Source organism: Hemitrygon akajei, chromosome 6 (assembly GCF_048418815.1).
Source record: "Hemitrygon akajei chromosome 6, sHemAka1.3, whole genome shotgun sequence".
In the NCBI taxonomy this organism is placed as follows: domain Eukaryota; kingdom Metazoa; phylum Chordata; class Chondrichthyes; order Myliobatiformes; family Dasyatidae; genus Hemitrygon; species Hemitrygon akajei.
The window spans coordinates 89,897,458-89,925,087 of NC_133129.1; the positions used below are offsets into that span (position 1 = coordinate 89,897,458).

Here is a 27,630-nt window from a genome sequence, read left to right on the forward strand (position 1 = left end):
CAATGTTTAAGGGAAGTTTGGATAGATAATGAAAGGGAGGGGTATGGAGGGCTATGGTCCAGGTTCAGGCAGTTTAAATGGTTCAGCAGAGACTAGATGGGCCGAAGGGCCTGTTTCTGTGATGTAGTTTTCAATGACTCTAGGACTCTAACCGGGCCACTGAGGCAAAGCAAATGCACTCTCAGAGGCCTGCACCCAAAAGAAAGAGAGAAAAATATGGCTTTCAGAGTAAATTAGGGCACTAGGGTCTTTTCCTGTGCATTTCCACTCTATGAAATGATCCTGATCAATCTAGGTGATTTGCCAGTAGCCTTCATCCCTGTGACACCATCCACATTCTGGTTAATGCCCTGCATAAGCAAGGCCGATAATGTGCTCTCTTCATCCCTGCTCCATTCCTGAAGCGGAGACCCTCTTTTCTCTCACCCACTCCTCCATCTGGGTTTTAAGGCCCATACACTATGGGGTCCATCCCTCCCCCAGGCATCATTTTCAAGAGTCTCCCTTTGGGAAATCCCTTCTGGTTGGTGTATACACCTTGAGGTGCCTTTAACTGCTTCCCCCTTTTGTTTCCCACAGCTGCAGGAACACTTCCTCCTTGGTGACTGCCAACAGGACTGCGTCTGCGGCAACACACAGACTGTCCAGTGTGAACCCACGCAGTGTGTAACAGACCAAGTCTGCACCGTTTACAACTTCACACTTGGCTGCTTCACAGGTACAGTGCAGACAGGCAAGGGGCAGGCGGCCACAGGGTGAGGCATCCCATCCGTTACTGAACAGAATTTTCCTGAATACATTTAAAAGTGCAATCCATAAAAAAAACTATAAATTACAATAAAAAGTATATATGAGGCCACGTGACCCATCTGGTCTGCTCTGCAATTTCAACATGGCTGATCCATTTCTCTCTCAATCTCTCCTGCCTTCTCCCCGAATCCCTTCATGCCCTGACTAATCAAGAACCTACCAACCTCTGCCTTAAATATACCCAGTGACTTGGCCTCCACAGCCATCTGTGGCAACGAATTCCACAGATTCACCACCCTCTGGCTCAAGAAATTCCTCCTCTATTCTAAATGGATGTTCCTCAATTCTGAGATTGTGCCCTCTGATCTTAGACTCCCCCACCAAAGGAAACATCCTCTTCACATCTAATTTATCTAGGCCTTTCAATGTTTGGTAAATTTCAACGAAATTCCACCCCCCCCCCCCCCCAATTCTTCCTGTTTCCACTGAGTAAAGGCCCTGAGCTGTCAATCACATCTCATATGATAAGCCTTTTATTCCTGGAATCATTTTCGTGAACATCCTTTGAACCCTCTTATTCACACGCTTTCTTAGAAAAGGGGCCCAGAACTGCTCACAGTACTTCGTGAGGCCTCACCAGTGGCTTATAAAGCCTCAGCATTACAACCTTGCTCTTATATTCTAGTCCTCTCAAAATGAATGCTAACACCGCATTTGTCTTCCTCACCACCGACTCAACCTGCAAATTAACATTTAGGGAATACTGCATGAAGATTCCCAAATCCCTTTGCACCTCAGATTCTGAATTTTCTCCCTGTTTAGTAAATAGTCTACGCTTTTATTTCTTCTATGGTTCCCGACACCGTATTCCATCTGCCACTTCTTTGCCTATTCTCTTAATCTGTCTAAGTGCTTCTGTAGCCTCATTACTTCCTCTAAACTACCTGCCCCTCCACCTATCTTTGTATTGGCCACAAAGCCATTGATTCTGTCATCCAAATCATTGACAAACATCATAAAAAGATGCGGTCCCAACACAAACTCCTATGGAACACTACTATTCACCAGCAGCCAATCAGAAAAGGTCTGAGGAATTATGAGATCTTGCTTTTTGTACATTAGGCATGTTGGTTTCTACTTTACAAAGGTGATCACATAGAGTCAGAAAAATACAACACAGAAACAAGCTGAGCCATTTAAACTGCCTACTCCCATCAAGCTGTACCAGGACCATACCCCTCCCTTCCACGTACCTATCCAAACTTCTCTTAAGCATTGAATCCGAGCTTGTATGCACCACTTGTGCGATCAATGAATGCATGTTCTAGTTAGCAGAATTAAGGTTCAAAGTTCAAAATAAATTATTATCAAAGCGCATTCTATATGGACAGGACCCCAGCCACCTTGAAAAGGAAAGAAGTGACATTAAAGAGAAGAATCGAATTTAAACTGTGTCACAGATGAACTCAAAGAAGTTGCCCTCTGGTGCATCTTTAGTTCTGGGATACAGCACGATGGAAAATTGGATTCAAACTTGACTTGCCAATAGGAGCCAGGGAGTTGTACTGTTGGATGCCAGTGACTAGTGGGGTACCGCAAGGATCAGTTCTAGGACCCGACCTTTGCTATTTGTCAGAAGCATGATCAAGAAGTTTGTGGATGTCACAAAAATTAATGTAGATATTAATGTGGAAGGTAGTCTTATAGGTTGCATTGGTGGTGAGGAAAGCAAATATGATGTTAGCATTCATTTTGAGAGGACTAGAATATAAAAACAAGGATGTAATGTGGCTTTATAAAAGACTGGTAAGGCCTCACTTAGACCATAAGATATAGGAGCAGAATTAGGCCATTTGGCCCATTGACTCTGCTCTGCCATTTCTGACAGGGTGAATTTAATCATACTGTGATCATTGCCCCTAAGAGTTCTTTTACCATAAGCTCTCTAATCAATTCTGGTTCATTGCACAGAACAGCTGATCCCCTAGTGGACTCAACCACAAACTGCTCTAAAAAGCCATCTTGTAGGCACTCTAGAAATTCCCCCTCCTGGAATCTAACACCAACCAGATTTTCCCAGTCTACCTGCTTAAGAGGATGTCGAAAGGATGTTTCCTATGGTGGGAGAGTCTAAGACCAGAAGACACAGCCTCAGAATGGACGGACGTCATTTAGAGTGGAGAAGAGGAGGAATTTCTTCAACCAGGAAGTGGTGAATCTGTGGAGGCCAAATCATTGGGTATATTTAAGGCAGAGCTTGATAGATTGATCAGGGCATGAAGGGATACGGGGAGAAGGCAGGAGATTGGGGCTGAGAGGGAAAATGGATCAGTCATGATGAAATGGCAGAGCAGGTTTGTTGGGCCAAATGGCCTAATTCTGCTACTATATCTTATGGTCTTATGATCTTAAGCTGCAGAAAGATATAGATGCTTTGGTGAATTGGGCTGAAAAATCACTGATGGAGTTTAAGCTAAAAAGAGGTATGAAGTGATGCATTCTGGAAGCTCTAATAACATGCACCATGAATGATGTTGGCTCGAGAATTATAGAGGAACTGAAGGACCCTGGAGTCCATGTTTCCTTGAAGGTGACCTTTTAGGTGGCCAACACAGTTGGGAAGGTATATGGGATGGACATTGGCACTCGCTATTCAGGGAATTGAATACAGACAGACTAAAGAGATTATGTTCTACCATTAGGAAACTGGTAAGACCTCGGGTAAAACATTGTGTATCTTGATCAAGTTCAAGATACAGGAAAGATGTAAATAAGGTTGAAAGAGTACAGAGAGAATTTACAAGGATGTTGCCAGGACTGGAGGAGCTGAGTTATAAAGAAAGATTGAATAGGTTCAGACTTTATTCCTTGGAATGTAGAAGATTGGAACATAGGAGATTTGATGGAGGTATACAAAATTATGAGGGGTGTAGATAGGGTAAATGCAAGCAGGCTTTTTCCACTGAGGATGGGTGGGACTGCAACCAGAGATCATGGGTTAAGGGTGAAAGGTGAAAAGTTTAAGGCAAACATGACAGGAAACTTCTTCACTCAGAGGGTGGTGAAAGTGTGGAATGAGCTGCCAGTACAAGTGGTGCATGCGAGTTCAATTTCAACATTTAAGAGAAGTTTGGATAGGTACATGGATAGGAGAGGTATCCTGGTGCAGGTTGATGGGAATAAGCAGTTTAAATGGTTTTGGCATGGAGTAGATAGGCTAAATAGCCTGTTTCTGTGCTGTACTTTTCTACGACTCTTAAAGTTGCTTTCTTGCCTTTTCCCCCTCAGCAGAAGTAAATGACACCAAGCAAATTCTCTATCTCCAGCTCCAGACTCTCCCTCACACTGTAGGTGGTTCATACTGATTGGGGTTGGGTGTGTCCAGTATTAAGTGTTGTAGCCCTGGGAGTGCTGGGGACATTACAGTCTTTTGGACCTATCCAAGAGACCAACAAGAGTGATAGCTCTGAAGTTATTTGGGCCTGATCAGAACATAGAACATAAAACAGTACAGCACAGGAACAGGCCATTCAGCCCACAATGTTGTGCCAAACCAGCTAAAAAGCAAATAAAAAACACCCAAACATTAATCCCTCCTACCTACATCATGTCCATATCCCTCCATCTTCCTCACATCCATGTGCCTGTCCAAACGTCTCTTAAAAGGATCTAATATATTTGCCTTTACCACCGTACCAGGCAGCACATTCCAGACATCCACCATTCTCTGAGTAAAATACTCACCCCTCACATCCCCTTTGAACCTACCCCCTCTCACCTCCAATGCATGCCCTCCGGTATTAGACATTTCTACCCTGGGAAACAGATACTCCCTGTCCACTCTATCTATGCCTCTCATAATCTCTTAAGCCTCTATCAGATCTCCCCTCAGCCTCCGGCACTCCAGAGAAAACAACCCAAGTTTGTCCAGCCAAGTGATAGCAGATTCCCTCTAAACCAGACAGCATCCTAGTGAACCTCTTCTGCTCCCTCTCCAAAGCCTCAACATCCCTCCTATAGTGGGGTGACCAGAACTGTATGCAATACTCTAGATGTGGCCTAACCAGGGTTTTATAAAGGTGCAGCATAATATCTTGACTTCTGAATTCAATGTGTCGGCTTGGATAATGGTTCTTGGGCTACCGGGCACATTGTCTAAGATGTGAATTGTAGAAAGCAGCAGTTGCATTCTGATTACCCAAAGAACCAGCAGATAGAACACCTCACCAGTTCTCACTAACCTCTTTGTCTTCCCTCTTCCTTAGATGGGCCATGCCTAGCCTACCCCTGTCAGAATGAAGGAACTTGTGTCCCCTTGGGAAAGAACTACACGTGCAAGTGTGAACCCGGATTCACCGGCAGGAACTGCGAGACAGAGCAAACGGAGATCACTGGTAAATATCAAACCACTGGCCCTCAAATTCATGACATTTATGTATCCTGAGACTGGAATATGGAAATTCAGATGCTCAGCAATAGGTCCGGCTGACAGTTATAATTATGTTTTGTAACTTCAAAACATTAAACTAATTCGAAGGAAGACACGAGTCTGAAATGCAGGTCTAACTTTGTTTACTTTAAGTGAGGCACACACCTATCATGTGGTCACATGATGACGTATGCAATTCACACATTATACATATAACTCATAATTAATTATTTAAATGAATAAGAATGCTTAATCAAATTATAATATTGAAATATTAAATACACAAAAGTTATTTTCTATTCTCACTATTTCTCTCCCTCTTCCCTTCTCTTCCTCATTCTCTCTGCCCGCTCCTGTTCCCTCACTCTCTCTGCCACTCTTTTCCTTACTCTCTCTGTCCCTCTCTTTTTCGTGCTCACTGTCCCCCTCTACCTTGCTCTCTCTGCCCTTCCTCACATTCTCTGACCCCTTTTCCTTGCGCTCTTTGCCCCTCTCTTCCTCATTCTCTCTTCACCTCTCATCATTGATCTTTCTGCTCTTCTCTTCATCGCTGTCTCTACTCCTCCCTTCCTCGCTCTCTGTGCCCCTCTCTTCCTCACTCTCTGCGCCTCTTGTCCTTGCTCTCTCTTCTCCCTCTTCCTCGCTGTCTCTCCCTCTTCTGCCTCGCTCTCTATCCTCTCTCTCCCTCGCTTTCTCTCTGCTCCCCTCTTCCTCACTCTCTCTGCCCCTCTCATCCTCACTCTCTCTGTCCCCTCTTCCTCGCTCTCTCTGTCCCCTCTTCCTCACACTCTCTGCCCCTCTTCCTCGCTCTGTCTGCCCCTCTCTTCCTCACTCTCTCTGCATGTTTTCCTGCTTGCTTTTCATTCTGCGTTTCCGACACTGTCTCTCACACTGTGTCCTTAAGACTCTTTCTGAATCTCTCTTCCTTGCTCCTTTTCTCTATCTCTCATTCTCTTTCTTTGGATAAATAGGAGCCTGCTTTGTATTATGCTGAACACAGAGCAAAATGCCCACCCACAATACACCCTGAGAGCATTACACACAACACTTGATACTTGGACTTATCAGGAGATAACAGGGCTGATGACCAAAGGTTTGGTCAGAGAAGATAGGTTTTCAGACACATTAGAGAGGTTTCTGGAAGGAATTCTAAATCCTGACGCATTGGTAATAGTGGTATACACAACCAGTGATTACAATAAGACCATAAGATATAGGAGCGGATTTAGGCCATTTGGCTCATCTAGTCTGCTCCACCAATTCATCATAGCTGATCTATTTTCCCTCTCTGCTCTAATCTCCTGCCTTCTCCCCATAACCCTTCATGCCCGAACTAATCTATCAACTTTGCCTTAAATATACCCAATGACGGCCTCCACAGCCACCTGTGGCAATAGATTCCATAGACTCACCACTCTCTGGCTAAAGAAATTCCTTCTCATCTCCATTCTACATTGATGCCCCTCTATTCTGAGGCTGTGTCCTCTGGTCTTAGACTCCCCTACCATAAGAAACATTCTCTCCACATCCACTCCATCGAGGCCTTTCAGCATTTGAGAGAATGGCTGTGGAATGGAGTGAAGTGGATCTCCAAGCTGCTCAAGGTAAGAAGCACAGGTATCACCTGTAGATTTAGGGCTGGAGAAGATAGGGGGGTGTGGAGTGATCTGAAGACAAGAATGCTATTTTACAATCAAGGCAACACACATTAAGTGCTGGAAGAACTCAGCAGGTCAGGCAGCATCTGTGGAGAGGACTAAACAGTCATCAATTTATTTGGACCAAGACTCTTCATTAGAACTGGAAAGGAAGGAGAAGGTTATCATATGGGTAGTGATTGAAGGCTCTAGGCCTGTACTCGTTGGAATCTAGAAGAATGGGGTAGAGGGTGGGATCTCATTGAAACCTATTGAATGCTGAAAGGCCTTGATTAAGTGGATGTGGAATGGTTGTGTCCTTTGGTGAGGGAGTCTTCAACCAGAAGGTACAACCTCAAAATAGAGATGTCCCATTAGAACACAGATGAAGAGGAATTTCTTTAGCTGGAGACTGGTGAATTTGTGGAATTCATTGCCGCAGGCAGCTGTGGCCAGGACACTGGGAGCATTTAAGGCGGAAGTTGATAGGTTCCTGGTTTGTCAAGGCATGAAAGGTTATGGGGAGAAGGAAGGAGAATGGAGTTGAGAGGGAAATGGAGCAGACTCAATGGGCCGAATGGTTTAATTCTGCTCTTACGTTTTCTGGTCTTATGGAATACAAGCTGGCAGATGTTAGGTAAGGTGGTGGTGGGTGGGTGGGGGACATGATAAAGTGAGAAGCTGCAGGGTGATAGGTGGATGAGGTGAAGGGCTGAAGAAGGAGGGATCTGATAGGAGAAGAGTGCAGACCATGAGAGAAAGAGAAGAAGGAGGGGTATCAGAGAGGTGTAAGGAAGGAGGAGAAGAGAAGGGGTAAGAGGGGAGCCAGAATAGGGAATGGATAAAGACATAAGGTGGAGGGAGTTGTCAGAAGGAGAAAGCGATAGTCCTGCTGACAGATTGGAGGCTACCCAGATGGAATATGAAGTGTTGCTCCTCCAACCTGAAAGTGCCCTCATTCACATTCTGACTTGTCTGTCTATGGTCTCCTCTACTACCATGATGAGTTCAAACAGATTGGAGGAGCATCAATCTCTCTAAATTTCGATAATTTCTCCTCCTCCACCTTCTCCCTATTTCTATTCCCCATTCTGGCACCTCTCTTACCCCCTTCTCTTCACCTCTCCTGCCCATCATCTCCCTCCGGTGCGAATCCTCATTCCCTTTCTCCCATGCTCCATTTTCCTCTCCTATCAGATTCTTTCTTCCTTCAGCCCTTGCACCTATCACCTCCCAGCTCTCACTTCATTCCACCCTCATTCCCCACCCACCTTCTCCCTCACCTGGCTTCACCCATCACCTTGCAGCTTGTACTTGTTCCCCTTCCTCTACATTTTAATTCTGGCTTTTACCACAACCCCCCCCCCCCCCGCCCCACTTCCTTTCCAGGCCTGATGAAGGGTCTCGGCCTGAAAAGTCAGCTGTTTATTCATTTCCATAGATGCTACCTGACCTGCTGAGTTCTTCCAGCATTTTGTGTGTGTTACTCAAGATGTTTAAATTGTCAAGTCCGAACATGCCAAGGGAGTGAGTGGGAAATTTGGTTACGGGCTGGCTGTGTAGACAGAATCCAGTAAGCTGGAGATGCAAATAGTTCTCACACTCGTGCTGAGACCAGTGGAAGAGGTTAAGGTCATTCACTTATGACTTTCTTTTGCACTGTAGTTCCTCCAGACTCTGACATTCAAGTGATCCTCATTGCTGTTCTCGTCCCTCTGGCCGTGCTGCTCATCATTGTCATCGGACTGGGAGTCTACTGCTGCAGCTACAGGTAAAATATTGGTAACCAATGGTAATGGGGCAGCCGACGACTGTCACCATACATTCCAGCGCCAACATAACATGCCCACAATGCTCAGCAAAACAACACAAGCAACAACAGCAAATGAGGCCCCTTTCTTCTCTCCCCCACCCACTCTCACACGCAGACAGGACAGGCCTCCAGCGCCCAGTGGACTCGCAAATGTCGGGCCTCCAACTTCCCTAGTGGACTCATAGATTCATGGGCCTATGGTTTCGGCCATTGGGCCTCAATTTCCAGTCTCGCCAATTCAGTATTGATTCCACAACTCCTACCTCCTGCCCACTCAGACCTCCGACCCTAGGACCTGCTGACCAGGGGGTTCATCTGCCCTTGTCCTCACAGGTCTTTGTCCACAGTGCTTTCTGACTCAACATCCTTGAGATTTGTTTTCTTGCAAACATTTACAGGAAAATAAAGAAATATAATAGAATTTATGAAAAACTACATTCAGTGACTATTTTACTAGGTGCAACTGTACTCCTCGTTAATGCAAACATCTAATCAGCCAATCATGTGGCAGCAACTCGATACATAGAAGCATGGTCAAGAGGTTCAGTTGTTGTTCAGATCAAACATCAGAATGGGGAAGAAATGTGACCTAAGTGACTTTGACTGTGGGATGATCATTGGTGCCAGATGGGGTGATTTGAGTATCTCAGAAACTGCTGATCTGGGATTTTCACACACCACAGTTTCTAGAGCAGGGGTCCCCATCCTGGAGTCCACTGACCCTTTGCTTAATGGTATTGGTCCATGGCATAAAAAAGGTTGGGAACCCCTGGTCTAGAGAATTACTGACCTCTAACTCCACCACGTCACTGTCCCTAAAACTTATTCTAACCTGAAATACCGAACTCTGTCCCCAAAACAAACCCTATGAACCTAAAAATCCACTTACTCTGAGCATGACCTCAATGGAGGCTGCAGCTCAGTGCCATCCTAACCAGTCATGGGGAGTGTGGGAAAGATTCCACCCCTCAGAGCATGATGCAGAATTAAGGAAAGAATTTCATCTGTATTCTTGATGGCATTCCCACAACCAAGACCACCTAAGAGACCACACTGGAGGAGCTTGTCTCACTAACACAAATCAGCTTCTCTGAGGGCTCTGCTGTCAGAGTCAACCATGGATGTTGCATCCTAGCTGTCCAGGTATGCAAGCCTGGGCAGTACGATATGGAGAGCAAGCCGTGACCCATGTAACAAGCCCCCACTCTCCACACAGCTGATGAACCCAAAGGAACGATAGGGACCGATACAGTTTGGCACCAGGAGTTGCCAGTCAGCATTGAACTCAACACTCCGAATTTTTCCTCTGGGTTTACTCCCGAAGCCTTCCCCGTGAGTGGATACAGCCGCAAGGTAGCAGAGGTTTCAGATCAGAGTCTTCCTTCTCCTAGCTGAGCTGCCAACCACGGCTGACCAGCCTTGTCTGCCTGAAGCGACTGATTTTAAGACATCAGTAGCCCACCTTTGCACCTTCTCCTGTCAGTAGAAACAGTTCCACCAGGATAGTAGCTAAGCCACACATGAAGGTCAGGAGTTGGACTTGGTTGTCAGAGGCTTTTTGAGGTGCGTGACATTGGGAATTTTTAATAGGTAGTGGGAACTTGTCCCCATTTCCACCCACAGCTATAACAACCTTAAGGAACCATTTATCAGCTTACTGTTCCAACATCATTGGAACAGAGACTGCTTTCTGAGCAGCACAGAGCAAAGGGATCTTACCCTATTACCACCTACAAATTTCTCTAAGCTTCCTAATACCTTGCAAGTATCTGGCATGTCCATGAAGGAGTAGCACCTGTGGTGAAAAGGGCTTGTCATGTCCATTCTGGGGCAGCTCACTCACCTTTGGGCCTCACTGGACTCTCAGCTCTCACCTGTGGCTCCAAGTAGCTGTTTGCATGCAACAGCAGCCACACCCCAGTACACAGCTTCGACAGGTGGGGTAGCCAGTGGGTGAAATAAGGACATGCCTGTCCCAGCATGCAAAGTCAACTCCGGCGGACTGGGTGGATGACATCTACAGTGACATCCAACGGCCAGGAAGTCAGTTCTAGAACATTCCATGGATAGTGAAGGGCATGACAAGACACAGAAGACATCATGGTTATCCACTAGAACCAAGGAAGACCCCAGTTTGTGATGCTATCCAGGGAACAGAGAGGACATACTTTGGCCCTGCGCCTTCCCTCATTGAACCAAGGTTTTCAAACTGGCGAGTAGGTGTTGGGGTAAACTTGGGTCCATTATCTAAGAAAAGATGTGCTGATATTGGAGAGGGTTCAATGGAGGTTCACAAAAATGATTCTGGGATTGATAACATAACCGAAGCATTTGATGGCTCTGGGCCTCTACTTACGGGAATTCAGAAGATTGAGGGGGATCTCATTGAAACCTATCTAATGTTGAAAGGCCTCGAAAGAGTGGATGTGGAGAGGATGTTTTGTATGGTGGGAGAGTCTAAGACCAGAGTACACAGCCTGAGAATAGAGGGACGTCCATTTAGGATGGAGATGAGGAGAAATTTCTTTGGCCTAGAGAGTGGTGAATCTGTGAAATTCATTGCCACAAGCAGTGCTGAAGCCAAGTCATTGGGTATATTTAAGGCAGAGGTTGATAGATATTTGATTAGTCATGGCACGAAGGGATACAGGGCAGGAGATTGGGGCTGAGAGGGAAATGGATCAGCCATGATGAAATGGTGGAGCAGACTCAATGGGCCAAGTAGCCTTATTCTGTTCCTATACCTTATGGTCTTATGGTGTACCTGAGAGAGGTTGAGTGATAAAGTTAGAATGAAGAGCAAAACGATTAAAAAAATATTGGGGTAATTTGTCTTTCGAATGGCAAATTGGGGGGAAGGTTCAAGAAAAGCAAGTCTTCTGAGGTGGGCCACGACATAAATAGCTTTTGGGAAGGTCTAAATCAGATTATGACTGAGCTGCATTTAACCAGGTGTAGGGGACAGACAGTGACGGCTGGGCATTAGGTGTAGAGGACAAACATCAGCAAGGGTTCTGCATTTGCACTGTTGCCAGTAGCCCTTTCTCAGCAGAACTCCCAAAAGAGCCACAACTGGAAGTTTAACCACTGGTAGGTAAGACAAGCTCATTGAGATAGTCTTAGTGTACATAGCAAGATCCCACTGCCATCACAGAGTTGATTTACCTTTTTGGTGGTCTTGTTTGGAAGAATGCCATCAACCATAGAGCGCAACTTCCTTGCCCTTTTCTGGGGGGCCTCAGAGGGACTGGTAATGCCTCATGCAGCAAGACAACACTTCTGATTGTGTAGCACCTTCAGCAGTATTAGAGGCCATTCAGCCCCTCCAAGGTATTTCACCTCTCAATTGGATTATAACTTATCTGTACTTTAACTCTGCTTTGGTTATGAAATTTTCAATTCACCTCTGACCTCAGTTCCTAGGGAACTTTTACATGAAGGAATGTTTCCTGATCCAAAATACTAATGTTTATGTTTTTTATGGGGCTCCTCCCTTTCAAAAGAGGTGGTTTTGTCCTCTGTACCCCTCTATCTCACTTCATATACACTAATTGGATCACCCATTAATACTGCTTGCTCCAGTGAATATGTACATTTTCATTTTATCTATTTAGAGATAGAGTGCGGAATTGGCCCTACTGACCCTTCAAACCGTTCTGCTCAGCAACAGCCGACAACCCCGATTTAACCGTGACCTAATCGGGACAACTTACAATGACTAATTATCCCACTACTCAGTACGTCTTTGGACTGTGGGAGGAAACCCACACATGTCGGGTGAACAATCGGACAGCTCTTATACACAGCAAGGGAAAATTAAAAGGGGGGGTGTGCTTGTAGGGGATGATGTCAGGGTGGGTGTTCTTTCTGAGAATTGGCTGATCCCTATCTTTTTGGGAATACAGGAAACAGAGAAAACCATACAAGAACAACTTGAAGAGTAGAGGAAATGGTAAGTTAAAGCAACACATCGATGCTAATTCACAGGCATTTCCAGAGAGTTTGTGTTGAACTTTGAACTATATTTCTCTCAGCAATCAAAGAGGCCTTTCAACTCATCAAGTCTCTGTTAGTTCTCAGGGGAAATCCATCATTCCCATTTCCCTGAACCTGTTCTCTCTCACATTCCCCTCGATTTTCCTGCTACCCATAGAGTAATGTACCCTGGCCCGTTCACCGACCAACCCGCACATCTCCGGGATGTAGGAGACTGGAGCACAAATTCCCCACAGGTAGTATCAGAAGCCCAGATTAAACCTGGGTCACTGGGACTTCGAGGCAGCAGCGTTACAAACTCCTGGGCTATCAACATCTCCAAGGATCTATTCTGGGCCCAACATATCAATGCAGCTATAAAGAAAGCATGGCACCGGCTATATTTCATTAGGGGTCTCAGAGTCATAGAAAAGTACAACACAGAAACAACCCTTCTGCCCACTTAGTCCATGCCAAAACCATTTAAACTGCCTAGTCCCACTGACCTGCGCTGGAACTATAGCCCTCCATACCCCTCCCATTCATTGTCTATCCCAACTTCTTCTAAATGTTGAAATTGAGCTCAGATGCACCACTTGCTCTCGCAGCTTATTCCACACTCTCACCACCCTCTGAGTGAAGAACTTCTCACCTTTCACCCTTAACCCATGACCTCTAGTTGTACTCCCATCCAACTTCAGTGGAAAGAGCCAGCTTGCATTTACCCTATCTATATAGTTTGGTGAAATTTGTCGCACCAAAGACACAAACTTTTACAAATGTACTGTGAGAGCATTCTAACTGGCTGTATCACTGTCCGGTATGGGGGAGGGGTGGGGCTGCTGCTGCACAAAGTCAAAGTAAGCTGCAGAGAGTTGTAAACTCAGTCAACTCCATTGTGGACACTAGCCTCCATAGTATCCAGGACACCTTCAAGGAGCGATGTCTCAAAAAGGTAGTGTCCACCACCCAGGACATGACCTCTTCTCATTGCTACTGTCAGGAAGGAGGTACAGGAGCCTGAAGACACACACTTAGTAATACAGGAACAGCTTCTTCCCCTCTGCTGTCAGATTTCTGAATGGACACTGAACCCATGAACACTACCTCACTACTTTTTTATTTCTATTTTTCACTTCTTATTTAATTTGACTATATTTATATTTACTGTAAAACACATTTTTTCTATTGTTATATATGGCATTGTACTGCTACAGCAAATACAACAAATTTCATGACATATGCTGGTGACATTGAAGCTGATCCTGATTCTGATTCTGAATCTTCATCAGAACATGTCAAGTAGAAAGAGGATCACCACATACCAGGCACCCTCACTGCTCATCACTGATCTCATCTCCACTTCCTGCTTAATCTACTTCCCCTGTACTCTGAAAAACCCAATGATCTTGGCTTTGAATATAATCAGTGACTGCAGACGCACAACCCGATGGGGCCAAAAATTCAAGATAAGTAGCTCCTTCAGTGAAGAACATTTAGAGAGTCATATAATCATAGACAACTACTGCACAGAAACTGGCCCCTTGGCCCATCTAGTCCATGCCAAACCATTTAAACTGCCATTTGACTTGTATCGGGACCATAGTCCTCCATACCCCTCCCATGCACATACCTATCAAAAATTCTCTTAAACATTGAAATCGAGCTAGCATGCATCACTTTTGCTGGCAGCTCATTTCATGCTCTGATTGAAGGAGTTTCCCTTCATGTTCCCCTTAAACTTTTCACCCTTCACCCTTAACCTTTGACCTCTAGATTAAGTCCCACCCAACCTCAGTGGAAAAAGCCAGCTTGCATTTACCCTATCTATACCCCATCTTAGTTTTTTGTACCTCTACCAAGTCTTCTACATTCCAGGGAATAAAGTCCTAACCTATTTAAACCTTCTCTATAACTCAGCTCCTCCAGACCCGGCAACATCCTTGTAAATTTTCTCTGTTCTCTTTCAACCTTATTTACCTCTTTCCTGTAGGTAGGTGATGATAACTGCTCACAGTTCTCCAGATTAGGCATCGCTAAAGTCTCATACAACTCCAACATAACATTACACCTTCTGTACTCAATGATTTGATTTATGAAGGCCAATGTCCCAAAAGCTTCCTTTATGCTCCTATCTACCTGTGTTGCCACTTTCAATGAATTATGGACCTGTATTCCCAGATCCCTTTGTTCTATTACATTTCTCAGTGCCCTATCGTTCACCATGTAAGACCTACCCGGGCTGGTCCTACCAAAGTGTAACACCTTGCATTTGTCTGCGTTAAATACCATTAGACAATACTGGCTATCCTCCAGTCCTCTGGTACCTCACCTTTCGCTGATGAATATCTGTTCAATGAAACAGGCTTGCTTTCCCTATGCACTGATCCCTCATCATAGCATGGAGGGGCAAAGGCCATTCAGCTCTTCCAACCTGTCCCACTATTCCATTAAATGGTGCAGCTGATTAGGACCTGAGATCCGAGTAATCAAATTGTATCCCACTGACAGAGACAATCAGACTGAAAGCCCTCTCCCTTCTGTATCCAGGAGAAGAAGACAGAAAAATAATAATGGCTGTGCTCCACATTGCCACAATATGTTATCAGCTCACCCCATCATGTTACCATCTCCCCTAAAGCAGAGGTTCCCATGGAACCCTTGCTTAATGGTATTGGTCCATGGCATTAAAAAAAAAGTTAGGGCCCTTGCTCTAAGCGAAGTGTGTGCAGATATTAAAAGAACAAGATTATATTGTGATATTGCTAATTTATGCTTTAAGGGGTTTATGTGAATCCACTGAGTCTTAGTGCCATTTAATGTGACATTTGGCATTTCTCTCCACAGATGGTACCATGGCAGTGTGCGTGACCGAATTCTAGCCAACGGATGCTACAAGCAATGTGCCCAGGCCACTTATCAACTGCCAATCAACCACCCCTGCTAGCAGGAGTAATTTTCCTTTTCTGCCTTGCACCCTGTGCTGTCGTTCCCACTACCCATCTATGCGGTTTGCACCCAGGTGTCACTGAATTTACGCCACTCTTTGTCGGCTCAGACTCTTTCCATTGCCTCCTCTCCTATTGTTGCTAGACCTCCACCAGTCCCGAACATTTCATCAGAATGCCGTTCTGACCACATCCATGGACACTGTTCAAGACACAATGCTAAAATGACCATCTAGAGGAAATAGTTCAATTTAATTCTCACTTTTCACCCACAAGCAGTTTGAATCACTACACTCTCTGAACATTAGAAAGGCTGTTCCAAAGCCTTACTCTGTCCCAACCTTGGCTTTCAGTATCTCACTAATGCCCTGGACCATTTTCACTTTTACATTGAACCATGGCGGAAAGTAGATTGTGATAAAAAGCCAGAGGAAGGGGAAAACAGACAGAGATGGACAGAGGAAGGGATAAACAGGGAGAGAGAAAGGGAGAAACAGAGAGAGGGATAGAGAGAGAAACAGGGAGAGGAAAAGAGGGATAAACAGAGAGAAGAAAAGCCAAAAAAAGTCCAAAAAGATCTTGAGAGATGTATTCTGAGATGCAAACAACTAAAGAGAAAATGAACAGTGATAAGATATGGAAGAAAGTCAAATATGTGCCAGTGAGTCAGAACTGAGTATCACTGAGAAAGATCCCTAAAGAAACAGGCAGATCTGGAAGGGAAGATGGGGTGTGACAATGTTCATGGCTCATGGCAGAGATGATTGAAAGGGGCTAATTTTCTTATGGTGTTGATACCAGAGAGAGAAAGAGTTTACAGACGGCTAAATTAATGCAGAGAGGCTGATAAAGCAACCGAGCAGGTGGGAGGTGTAAGGCACCAGAAATGAGGCAAACTGGTTTTTACTCCTGTCTTCATAAACCAACCAGTACCCAAGGATTCCACACTACTCATGGAGAGCAAGGAGCAGCAGTGATAACGGCAAGGTGTGTGTATCCCACAAGGAAACTGTGGATTCTAGATATGGAACTATCATTGTATCTGTGATATCCTGTGTTAATTCCCTTCCCATTGATATTTTATTTTTGACGTCAAATAAAATATGTTTTTGCTGTACACTCTGTGTTGGTATTGTTTGTGCCTCCACCTTGCTGGATCACCTGCTTCGGTCGACACTCTTTGTCAATCTCTCTCTGAAACCTTATGGTGTTCAAACTTGCTTGGCCAGCTCATCAACTGGCCAATGAATTAATGTCACTCCCTCTTTCCCCCAAGACTTGATACGGTAGAGTAGTGGTGAGCACAATGCATTACAGTACAAAGTTCAAAAAACATTTATTATCAAAGTACGTATGCAGTATACATCCCTGAAATTCGTCTTCTCCACAGACAGTCATGAAACAAGACAAAACATGGAACCCATTCAAAAAAAACCATCAAACTCCTATGTACACAAAAAACAAATATTTCAAACAATAACAAGAACATCAGTCCCAACCACACAAAAAAAAAACAAATCACACAAACAGCAACAAGAAAGACTGAGTGAAAACACAGAATATAAAAACACGAAGTCAAGAATCCAATTGAACTACAGTCAATTCCCACAAACCGCAGATCCAAAACTTTAGTACCATCCTCCAACAGCACCGAAGGAGAGAAACTAGATGACCCAGGCTCAATTCCCGTGGCTGGGTTTCCTCCACAGTCCAAAGACTGTGGCTTAATTGGTCATAGTAAATTGTCCCATGATTAAGCTAGAGTTAAATTGTCAGTTTCTGGGTGGCAGGGATGAAAGGACTGGAAGAAACTATTACATGCTGTATCCCAATAAATAAATATGCTTTTGCTGTTGACTCTCTGTTGGTAATGACTGTGTCTCAGTCTCCTCTTGACTCTATTGGTAATGACTGTCTCAGTCTCCTCTTGACTCTGTCAGTAATGACTGTATCTCAGTCTCCTCTTGACTCTGTCGGTAATGACTGTGTCTCAGTCTCCTCTTGACTCCGTCGGTAATGACTGTGTCTCAGTTTCCTCTTGACTCTGTTGGTAATGACTGTATCTCAGTCTCCTCTTGACTCCGTCGGTAATGACTGTGTCTCAGTCTCCTCTTGACTCTGTCGGTAATGACTGTGTCTCAGTCTCCTCTTGACTCCGTCGGTAATGACTGTCTCAGTCTCCTCTTGACTCTGTCGGTAATGACTGTCTCAGTCTCCTCTTGACTCTGTCGGTAATGACTTTGTCTCAGTCTCCTCTTGACTCCATTGGTAATGACTGTGTCTCAGTCTCCTCTTGACTCCGTCGGTAATGACTGTCTCAGTCTCCTCTTGACTCTGTCGGTAATGACTGTCTCAGTCTCCTCTTGACTCTGTCGGTAATGACTTTGTCTCAGTCTCCTCTTGACTCCATTGGTAATGACTGTGTCTCAGTCTCCTCTTGACTCCGTCAGTAATGACTGTCTCAGTCTCCTCTTGACTCTGTCGGTAATGACTGTGTCTCAGTCTCCTCTTGACTCCGTCGGTAATGACTGTGTTTCAGTCTCCTCTTGACTCCGTCGGTAATGACTGTGTCTCAGTCTCCTCTTGACTCCGTCGGTAATGACTGTATCTCAGTCTCCTCTTGACTCTGTCGGTAATGACTGTATCTCAGTCTCCTCTTGACTCTGTCGGTAATGACTGTCTCAGTCTCCTCTTGACTCTGTCGGTAATGACTGTGTCTCAGTCTCTTCTTGACTCTGTCGGTAATGGATGCTCCTCTGCCTTGCCAGGTCACCGTCTTCAGTCAATCTCTCTGAAACCTTGCAGTGTTCTAATTTGCTTGGCCACCTCTTCAGCTGGCAAATTAATTAATGCCACATACCTTTACCCCAAGACTTGATAATGTTATTTTGGATTATTTCTGTGCCAAACCCTTTTTAGATTCAGGATTCAAAGTTTCAAAGCCCATTATCAAAGTGTGTTTTCAGTATACAACCCTGAGATTCACCCTCCTGCAGACAGCCACAAAACAAAGAAACATCATGGAACCCGTTCAAAAAAAAGCATAAAACACCCGTCCCTCACACGCAAAATAAAAAGTGCAAATGGCCAAAAAGAGCGTAAAACACAGAACTTAAAACAGCAAATCACAAAGTCATTGAAAGGGTCCAGGCATATCCAGGCTGAATCCAGCTCTGTGTTGTCCATTCTCTGCAGGCCACCCCTATCAAAATCACACAAAATAGCAACAAAAAGTACATTCCAGAACCCAATATGTGGGTTCATTAAAATAATGCTTTAACTTGTGTTCATTTATATTAGCTCATGTTCTTCAACTTACTCTGCTTGATGACTTTTTAGTTACTGGAAGCTGTTTTTCCTTATTACATCAATCATGTTGAACTTCTCCATTGAGTTTGGAGAATTGGGAGAGGGTTGGGTTGGAATATACTAGATCCTGACTGATTTGTCAGGGTGGTTGTGGAGTGGATAATTCATCTTGTGTGAAAATCTAGGACCAGGATTGTGAGTTTATGGAGCCCACCTCCACAAGCAGCATAGAAACATAGAAAGCCTACGGCACAATACAGGTCCTTCGGCACACAAAGCTGTGCTGAACATGTCCCTACCTTAGAACTACCTAGGCTTTACCCATAGCCCTCTATTTTTCTAAGCTCCGTGTATCCAGGAGTCTCTTAAAAGACCCTATTGTTTCTGCCTCCAACACCGTTGCCAGCAGCCCATTCCACGCACTCACCACTCTCTGAGTAAAAACTTACCCCGACATCTCCTCTGTACCTACTTCCAAGCACCTTAAAACTATGCCCTCTCATGCTAGCCATTTCAGCCCTGGGGAAAAGCCTCTGACTATCCACACGATCAATGCCTCTCATCATTCTATCAGGTCACTTCTCATCCTCTGTCGCTCCTAGGAGAAAAGGTTGAGTTCACTCAACCTATTCTCATAAGGCAATCTAAGAATCCAGGCAACATCCTTGTAAATCTCTTCTGCACCCTTTCTATGGTTTCCACGTCGTTCCTGTAGTGAGGTGACCAGAACTGAGCACAGTACTCCAAGTGGGGTCTGACCAGGGTCCTATAGAGCTGCAACATTACCTCTCGGCTCCTAAATTCAATTCCACGATTGATGAAGGCCAATACACCATACGCCTTCTTAACCACAGAGTCAACCTGCGCAGATGCTTTGAGTGTCCTATGGACTCGGACCCCAGGATCCCTCTGATCCTTCACACTGCCAAGAGTCTTACCATTAATACTATATTCTGCCATCATATTTGACCTACCAAAATGAACCACCTCACATTTATCTGGGTTGAACCCCATCTGCCACTTCTCAGCCCAGTTTTGCATCCTATCAATGTCCCACTGTAACCTCTGACTGCCCTCCACACTATCCAGAACACCCCCAACCTTTGTATCATCAGCAAATTTACTAACCCATCCCTCCACTTCCTCATCCAGGTCATTTATAAAAAAAGCATAGGGGTTCCAGAACAGACCCTGAGACACACCGCTGGTTACTGACCTCTATGCAGAATATGACCCGTCTACAAACACTCTTTGCCTTCTGTGGGCAAGTCAGTTCTAGATCCACAAAGCAATGTTCCCTTGGATCTCATGCCTCCTTACTTTCTCAATAAGCCTTGCTTGGGGTATCTTATCAAATGCCTTGCTAAAGTCCAGATACACTACATCTACGGCTCTACCTTCATCAACATGTTTAGTCACATCCTCAAAAAATTCAATCAGGTTCATAAGGCACGACCTGCCTTTGACAAAGCCATGCTGACCACTCCTAATCATATTATGCCTCTCCAGATGTTCATAAATCCTACCTCTCAGGATCTTCTCCATCAACTTACCAACCACTGAGGTCACTGGTCTATAATTTCCTGGGCTATCCCTACTCCCTTTCTTGAATAAGGGAGCAACATCCTCAACCCTCAAATCCTCTGGAACCTCTCCCGTCTCCATTGATAATGCAAAGATCATCGCCAGAGGCTCAGCAATCTCCTCCCTCACCTCCCACAGTAGCCTGGAGTACATCTCATCCAGTCCCAGTGACTTATCCAACTTGATGCTTTCCAAAACCTCCAGCACATCATCTTCCTTAATATCTACATGCATAAGCTTTTCAGTCTGCTGTACACTATGGTTCCTGTACCCTACCATCCTTACCCTGTCTCATTGGAACGTACCTATGCAGAACCCCAAACAAATATCCCCTGAATATTTGCCACATTTCTTCCGTACATTTCCCTGAGAACATCTGTTTCCAATTTATGCTTCCAAGTTCCTGCCTGATAGACTCATATTTCCCCTTAATCCAATTAAATGCTTTTCAAACATATCTGTTCCTATCCCTCTCTAATGCTATGATAAAGGAGATAGAATTGATATCCCTATTTTCAGAATGCTCTCCCACTGAGAGATCTGACACCTGATCAGGTTCATTTCCCAATAGCAGATCAAGTACAGCCTCTCCCCTTGTAGGCTTATCTACATATTATGTCAAGAAACCTTCTTGAACACACCTAACAAACTCCACCCCATCTAAACTCCTCTCTCTAGGAAGATGCAATTGGGGAAATTAAAATCTCCCACCACAACAACACTGTTATTATTACTCCTTTCCAGAATCTATCTCCCTATCTCCTCCTTGATGTCCCTGTTACTATTGGGTGGTCTATAAAAAACACCCAGTAGGGTTATTGACCCCTTCCTATTCCTAACTTCCACCCACAGAGACTCCATAGACAATCCCTCCCATAACTTCCTCCTTTTCTGCAGCCATAACACTATCTCTGATCAACAGTGCCACACCCCCACCTCTTTTGCCTCCCTCCCTGTCCTTTCTGAAACATCTAAAACCTGGCACTCGAAGTAACCATTTCTGTCCCTGAGCCATCCAAGTCTCTGTAATGGCCACAACATCATAGATCCAAGTGCTGATCCACGCTCTAAGCTCATCTGCTCTGTTCAAAATACTCCTTGCATTAAAATAGAAACATTTCAAACCAACAGTCTGAGTGCGTCCCTTCTCTATCATCCACCTCTCCTCCTTCTCGCACTGTCTCCAAGCTTTCTCTATTTGTGAGCTAACCGCCTCTTCCCCAGTCTCTTCAGTTCAGTTCCCACCCCCCAGCAATTTTAGTTTAAACTCTCCCCAAAAGCCTTTGCAAACCTCCACTTGGGATTCAAATGCAACCTGTCCTTTTTGTACAGGTCACAGCAGCCCCAAAAGAGGTCCGAATGATGCAGAAATCTGAATCCCTGCCCTCTGCTCCAATCCCTCAGCCATGCATTTATCCTCCACCTCATTCTATTCCTATACTCACTGTCACGTGGCACAGGCAGTAACCCCAAGATTACTTTGTGGTCCTGTTTTTCAACTTCCTTCCTAACTCCCTGTAGTCTGTTTTCAGGACCTCCTCCCTTTTCCTGCCTATGTCATTGGTACCAATATGTACCACGACCTCTGGCTGTTCTCCTTCCCACTTCAGGGTATCATGGACACCATTAGAAACATCCCGGACCCTGGCACCTGGGACGCAACTACCATCCGTGTTTCTTTCCTGCATCCATAGAATCGCCTGTCTGACCCCCTAACTATAAGTCCCCTATCACTGCTGCCATCCTCTTCCTTTCCCAACCCTTCTGAGTCACAGGGCCGGACTCTGTGCCAGAGGCACAGCCACTGTTGCTTCCCCCAGGTAGGACGTCTCTCCCAACAGTACTCAAACAGGAGTGCTTATTATTAAGGGAATCAGCCAGTTGGGTACTCACTGGGTTATCTGACTCCTGCCCTTCCCTCTCCTGACTGTTACCCACTTATCTGTTTCCCCAGGCCCCGGTGTGACCACCTGCCTATAGCTCCTCTCTATCACCTCCTCGCTCTCCCTGACCAGACGAAGGTCATCGAGCTGCATCTCCAGTTCCCTAACGTGGTCCCTAAGGAGCTGCAGCTCAACGCGCCTGATGCAGATGTGGCCGTCCGGGAGGCTGGGAGACTCCAAGACTTCCCACATCTGACACCGAGCACAGAACACTGGCCTCACACACATTCTCCCTGTCTGTGTTCTACACAGGCAATCTACTTTGCCTCGACCCCTTATTGCTGAAGCCCCGTTGAGCCATAGCCTCAATGGGGCTCTGTCTCCCTCTACTCCATCGTCTGCTCCTGTGGCACCCGCTCTATAAAGCTGTCTCCTTTTAAACTCTTCTCACTGTTCTCAATGGCTGACGTACATGCATTTATGCAGTCGTGTCCCGATCAAACCACTGAAGAAATAACTGTTTTCTTTTAAACTCTTCTCGCTGTTCTCACTGGCTGACACCCATGAGCTTGCACATTGGAAACAGACTTTCTGAAAACGTTGAAGACCTCCTGCACCTATTGATAATATGTTTGTGGTCTTCTGCTGCTGTAGCCCCATCACTTCAAGGTCCAATACGTCGTGCATTCAGAGATGCTCATCTGTACACCACTGTTGTAACATGCTGTTATTTGAATTACTGTCGCCTTCCTGTCAGCTCGAACCAGTCTGGCCATTCTAAATTCCAAGTTCAAAGTGTGTAAACATTACACAGCCTTGAGATTTGCCTCTTTACAGGCAGCTACGAAACAAGAAACCTAAAAAAACCCAATAAAAAAAATAAACACTCAATGCGTAGAGAGAAAAAAAAAGAAATTGTGCAAACAATAAAAGTAATCAACAGTATTCAGAATGAATGTGAGTCCACAGACACGGAGCCCGGAGCAGGCCGAAAGCCTCGGCCTCAGTTCATCACACCGCAGAGCCTGTGGACACATAGCCCGGAGCAGGCCAAAAGCCTCGGCCTCAGTTCATCACACCACAGAGCCTGTGGACACGTAGCCCGGAGCAGGCCGAAAGCCTCGGCCTCAGTTCATCACACCACAGAGCCTGTGGACACGAAGCCCGGAGCAGGCCGAAAGCCTCGGCCTCAGTTCATCACACCGCAGAGCCTGTGGACACATAGCCCGGAGCAGGCCAAAAGCCTCGGCCTCAGTTCATCACACCACAGAGCCTGTGGACACGAAGCCCGGAGCAGGCCAAAAGCCTCAGCCTCAGTTCATCACACCACAGAGCCTGTGGACACGAAACCCAGAGCAGGCCGAAAGCCTCGGCCTCAGTTCATCACACCACAGAGCCTGTGGACACGTAGCCCGGAGCAGGCCGAAAGCCTCGGCCTCAGTTCATCACACCACAGAGCCTGTGGACACGGATCCTGGAAAAGCCAGAGCAGGCCCACAGCCTCAGCATCAGTGCAGCAAAGAGCACGGCAGCATTGTGGAGCAGCGCGCAGAACCGCTCTGACCCTCATCTCCTGTCCTAATACCCTGCCTTTTCCATCCATCCAGCCCAGTGTTTAAATTGTCCAAACATCCTCACCCAAGACCTGGACTCCATCACATCAATAGGCTCCGACAGCATCTATAGGAAGAAACACTGTCGACGTTTCGGGCCGAGACCTTTCGTCAGGACTAAGTCTCAGCCCGAAATGTCGACAGTTTTTCTCCCTATAGCTGCTGCCTGGCCTGCTGCGTTCCACCAGCATTTTGCATGTGTTGCTTGAATTTCCAGCATCTGCAGATTTCCTTGTTTGCGTTTTTAAATAGGCTCTGAGCCTGGACCCCGCCATCACACTCCAGCCCGTAGCTGACCTTTCCAAATCAGCGTGGTGCTTGGAATGATCATAACCTCGCTCTTGGCTTAGGTGGACAGGCACCAAAACTGCTCCACTCTGCTTCACAGGGCCTGACTCCATCTCGACCAAGTCTTGACCTCGCTCTGACCACTTCTCCTCGAACATGCCTTGACCTCACTCCAACTTTGCATCACATCTGGGGAAGGGGGAATCTGGCAGGAGAGGACAGAAGGCCATGGAAGAAAGAGAAGGGGGAGGAGCGCCAGGGGGAGGTGATGGGCAGGTAAGGAGATGAGGTGAGAGAGGGAAAAGGGAATGGGGGATGGTGAAGAAGGAGGGTGCACCTCTCCTGGAAGTTCAAACAATCTATGTTCATGCCATCAGGTTGGGGGCTACCCAGATGAAATATCAGTTGTTGCTCCTCCAACCTGAGTGTGGCCTAATCAGTATAGTAGAGGAGGCCACGAACTGACATGTCAGAATGGGAATGGGAAGTGGAATTAAAATGGATGGCCACTGGGAGATCCCACTTTTTCTCCCACGCTACTTCGAGTCTCACCAATATACAGGAGGCCACACCTTGAGCACCAGATACAGTAGATGACCCCAATAGGCTCGCAGGTGAAGTGTCGCCTCAGCTGGGAGAAATATTTGGGTCCCTGAGTGGTAATGAGGGAGGAAGTGTTGGGGCAGGTGTAGCACTTGTTCCGCTTGCAAGGAAAAGTGACAGGAGGGAGATCAGTGGGAGGGATGAATGGACAAGGGAGTCGCGTAGGGAGCGATCCCTGTGGAAAGCAGAAAGTTGGGGGGGGGGGTGATGATGGTAGAGAAAGATGTGCTTGGTGGTGGGATCCCGTTGGAGATGGCAGAAGCTATAGAGCCTTATGTGCCGTACGCGGAGGCTGGCAGGGTGGTGGGTGAGGACAAGAGGAACCCTATCCCTGGTGGGGTGGGGGTGTGGGCAGACATGCACGAAATGGAAGAGATGCAGTTTTGGGCAAATTTGATGGTGGAGGGAGGGAAGCACCCTTCTTTCAAGAATGAGGATGTCTCCTTCATTCTGGAATAAAAAGCCTCATCTGGAGAGCAGGTGTGGCAGAGATGGAGGAATTAAGAGAAGGGGATGGCAGGAGTGTACTTACCCACTTTTGTTCAAGAGCCTGATGGTTGTGAGGTAGTTACTGTTCCTGAACTGCAGCCCACAGGAAGTTGCCGATGATCACCGACATCATCTTGAAATTTATGGATGACACCAAGGTTGAGGGTGTAATGGACACTGAGGAAGTGTATCAAAGCTCAAGTGTGTGATCTCAACCAGTGGGCTTTAAAATACCAGATGGAATTTAACGCAGGCAAGTGCAAGGCATTGTATGTTGGAAGGACAAACCAGAATAGGATAAGACTTTCATAGTGAATAGTAGGGCTCTGAGGTAGAACAAAGTGACCTGGGAATGAAGATCCATAATTCCTTGAAAGTGGCATCACAGGTTAATAGGTGGACAGGGTCCCACTAAGTTCCTCCAGCACTCTGTGAGTGTTACTCTGAATTTCCAACATTTGCAGAACCTCTTGAGTTCAGGGTAACTAAAAGAGCTTTTGGCACGTTGGCATAACGAGGGGCAGTTCATGCCTCATGAACCTGATTGAATTCTTTGAAGACTTGACAAAGATATTGATGAAGGTAGAGCAGTGGATGTGGTGTATTTGGATTTTAGGAAGGCATTTGATAAGATTCCCCAGGGTAGTCTCATTCAGAAAGTCAGGAGGCGTGGGATTCAGGGAAAACTGGCTGTGTGGATTCAGAATTGGTTTGCCTATAGAAGGCAGAGGGTGGCTGTAGATGGAGCATGTTCTTCCTCGGGGTCGGTGGCCAATAGTGATCTTGGGACAGGGACCATCCACGGCAGAGTTATCCACCAATTCTACCCACCCCAATTCCCCTTGACCCGCCCTCGGTCTCAGCTCTGAACCCATGAGCTGTGGAGTCCAGGCAGAGAAAGCTCCAGTGCATAATGAGCGTACTTGCTGTGTAGTTGCAACGTAGACAAAGTCAACAGGGAGACTCTGAAGTTAGTGGATATAGAAGCACTTTATTCAACAGAAACAAGCAGCGGGCATCATTTTGAAACACTCTTAGAGGAAGAGGCCTCCCGACCCAATATTACATGGCATTTTTATATGCTAAAGATCAAAAGTAACAGCAGGACCATTCTATAGTTTTGATGTATCTACAGTGCTTCCTTTGAATTACATATAGATCTCACACACCTCCTTCTTCGTTCCCACACTGCTGACACCCAAAATAAAGGTTAATCAGCATTTGCTATCAACTACAATCCACAGCTCTGGGAAAACTATCGCTCAGGGCTGCATTTTAAATTCAATCTCCAATCCATGTTCATGTCTGAAGATTGGTTTCTGGTGGAATATACCCTATCCCCAGAATACGCCCTAGCAGACGTTACGGCAGTAATTAAGGAAATGGGCCTGTCAACCTGCCCCATCCATACAGATAATTAAATACCCACATATACTCATACCGTTAAACAGGACTTGGCCCAGAAACACAAGAGGTTCTGCAGACGCTGGAAATCTGGAACAATGCACACAAAATGCTCGAGGAACTCAGCAGGTCAGGCAGCATCTGTGGAGAGACTCAAGGGTTTGGGCCGACACCCTTCACGAGGACTGGAAAAGAAGGAGCAAGAAGCCGGTTTTGTCAGACCATGGCCCCACTCCAGGTCGAGTCCTATGATCTCTTATCTCTGAGTCTTCTCCCTTCATCTCCCGCCGAACCAAAAAAAATACCCCTCACCCCCTTGTCAGGCATACAACACAAAAACACGCTCCCTTCATTGGGCAGCTCACATTCCAAAGCACCCATTTTCTCTAACCACAACCCAAACACTACAGAAAGACCAGTACATTAGCAGTGAAACCCTTCCTCGGTTGTTACAGGGGTAGTAACCGTTCCTAAACCTGGTGGTGCGTGTCCTGAGGCTCCTGTACCTTCTTCCTGATGGCAGCAACAAGAAGAGAGCATGTTATAGTACTGGTCTAAATTAAACTGGGCAAATGAAAAGAGAAAACAAATAAATAAAGAAGCAATAATTATCAAGAATATGAGTTGAAGAGTTTCCCAAAGTAAGTTCATTGGTTGTGGGAACAGTTCAATAGACAATAGACAATAGGTGCAGAAGTAGACCATTCGGCCCTTTGAGCCTGCACCGCCATTCTGAGATCATGGCTGATCATCTGCTATCAATACCCGGTTCCTGCCTTGTCCCCATATCCCTTGATTCCCCTATCCATAAGATACCTATCTAGCTCCTTCTTGAAAGCAAAAGTTCAGTGACGGGGCGAATGAAGTTATCCTCTCTGGATCAAGAGCATGATAGTTGAGGAGTA

General features: G+C 45.8%; 1 protein-coding gene across 3 annotated transcripts in view; it reads left to right on the forward strand.

Moving 5' to 3' along the window:
- Nucleotides 1-16,669, forward strand: part of LOC140729243 (IgGFc-binding protein-like) — a 225,277-nt gene extending 208,608 nt beyond the window's left edge. For all 3 annotated transcript variants that reach the window (XM_073048804.1, XM_073048805.1, XM_073048806.1), the window contains 5 exons: nt 580-718; nt 5,016-5,144; nt 8,482-8,587; nt 12,535-12,581; nt 15,452-16,669. In XM_073048804.1, coding sequence (XP_072904905.1) covers nt 580-718; nt 5,016-5,144; nt 8,482-8,587; nt 12,535-12,581; nt 15,452-15,486 — 456 coding nt within the window. In that variant the 3' untranslated portion in view covers nt 15,487-16,669. The remainder of the gene's footprint in view (nt 1-579; nt 719-5,015; nt 5,145-8,481; nt 8,588-12,534; nt 12,582-15,451) is intronic.
- Nucleotides 16,670-27,630: the final 10,961 nt, after the last annotated feature.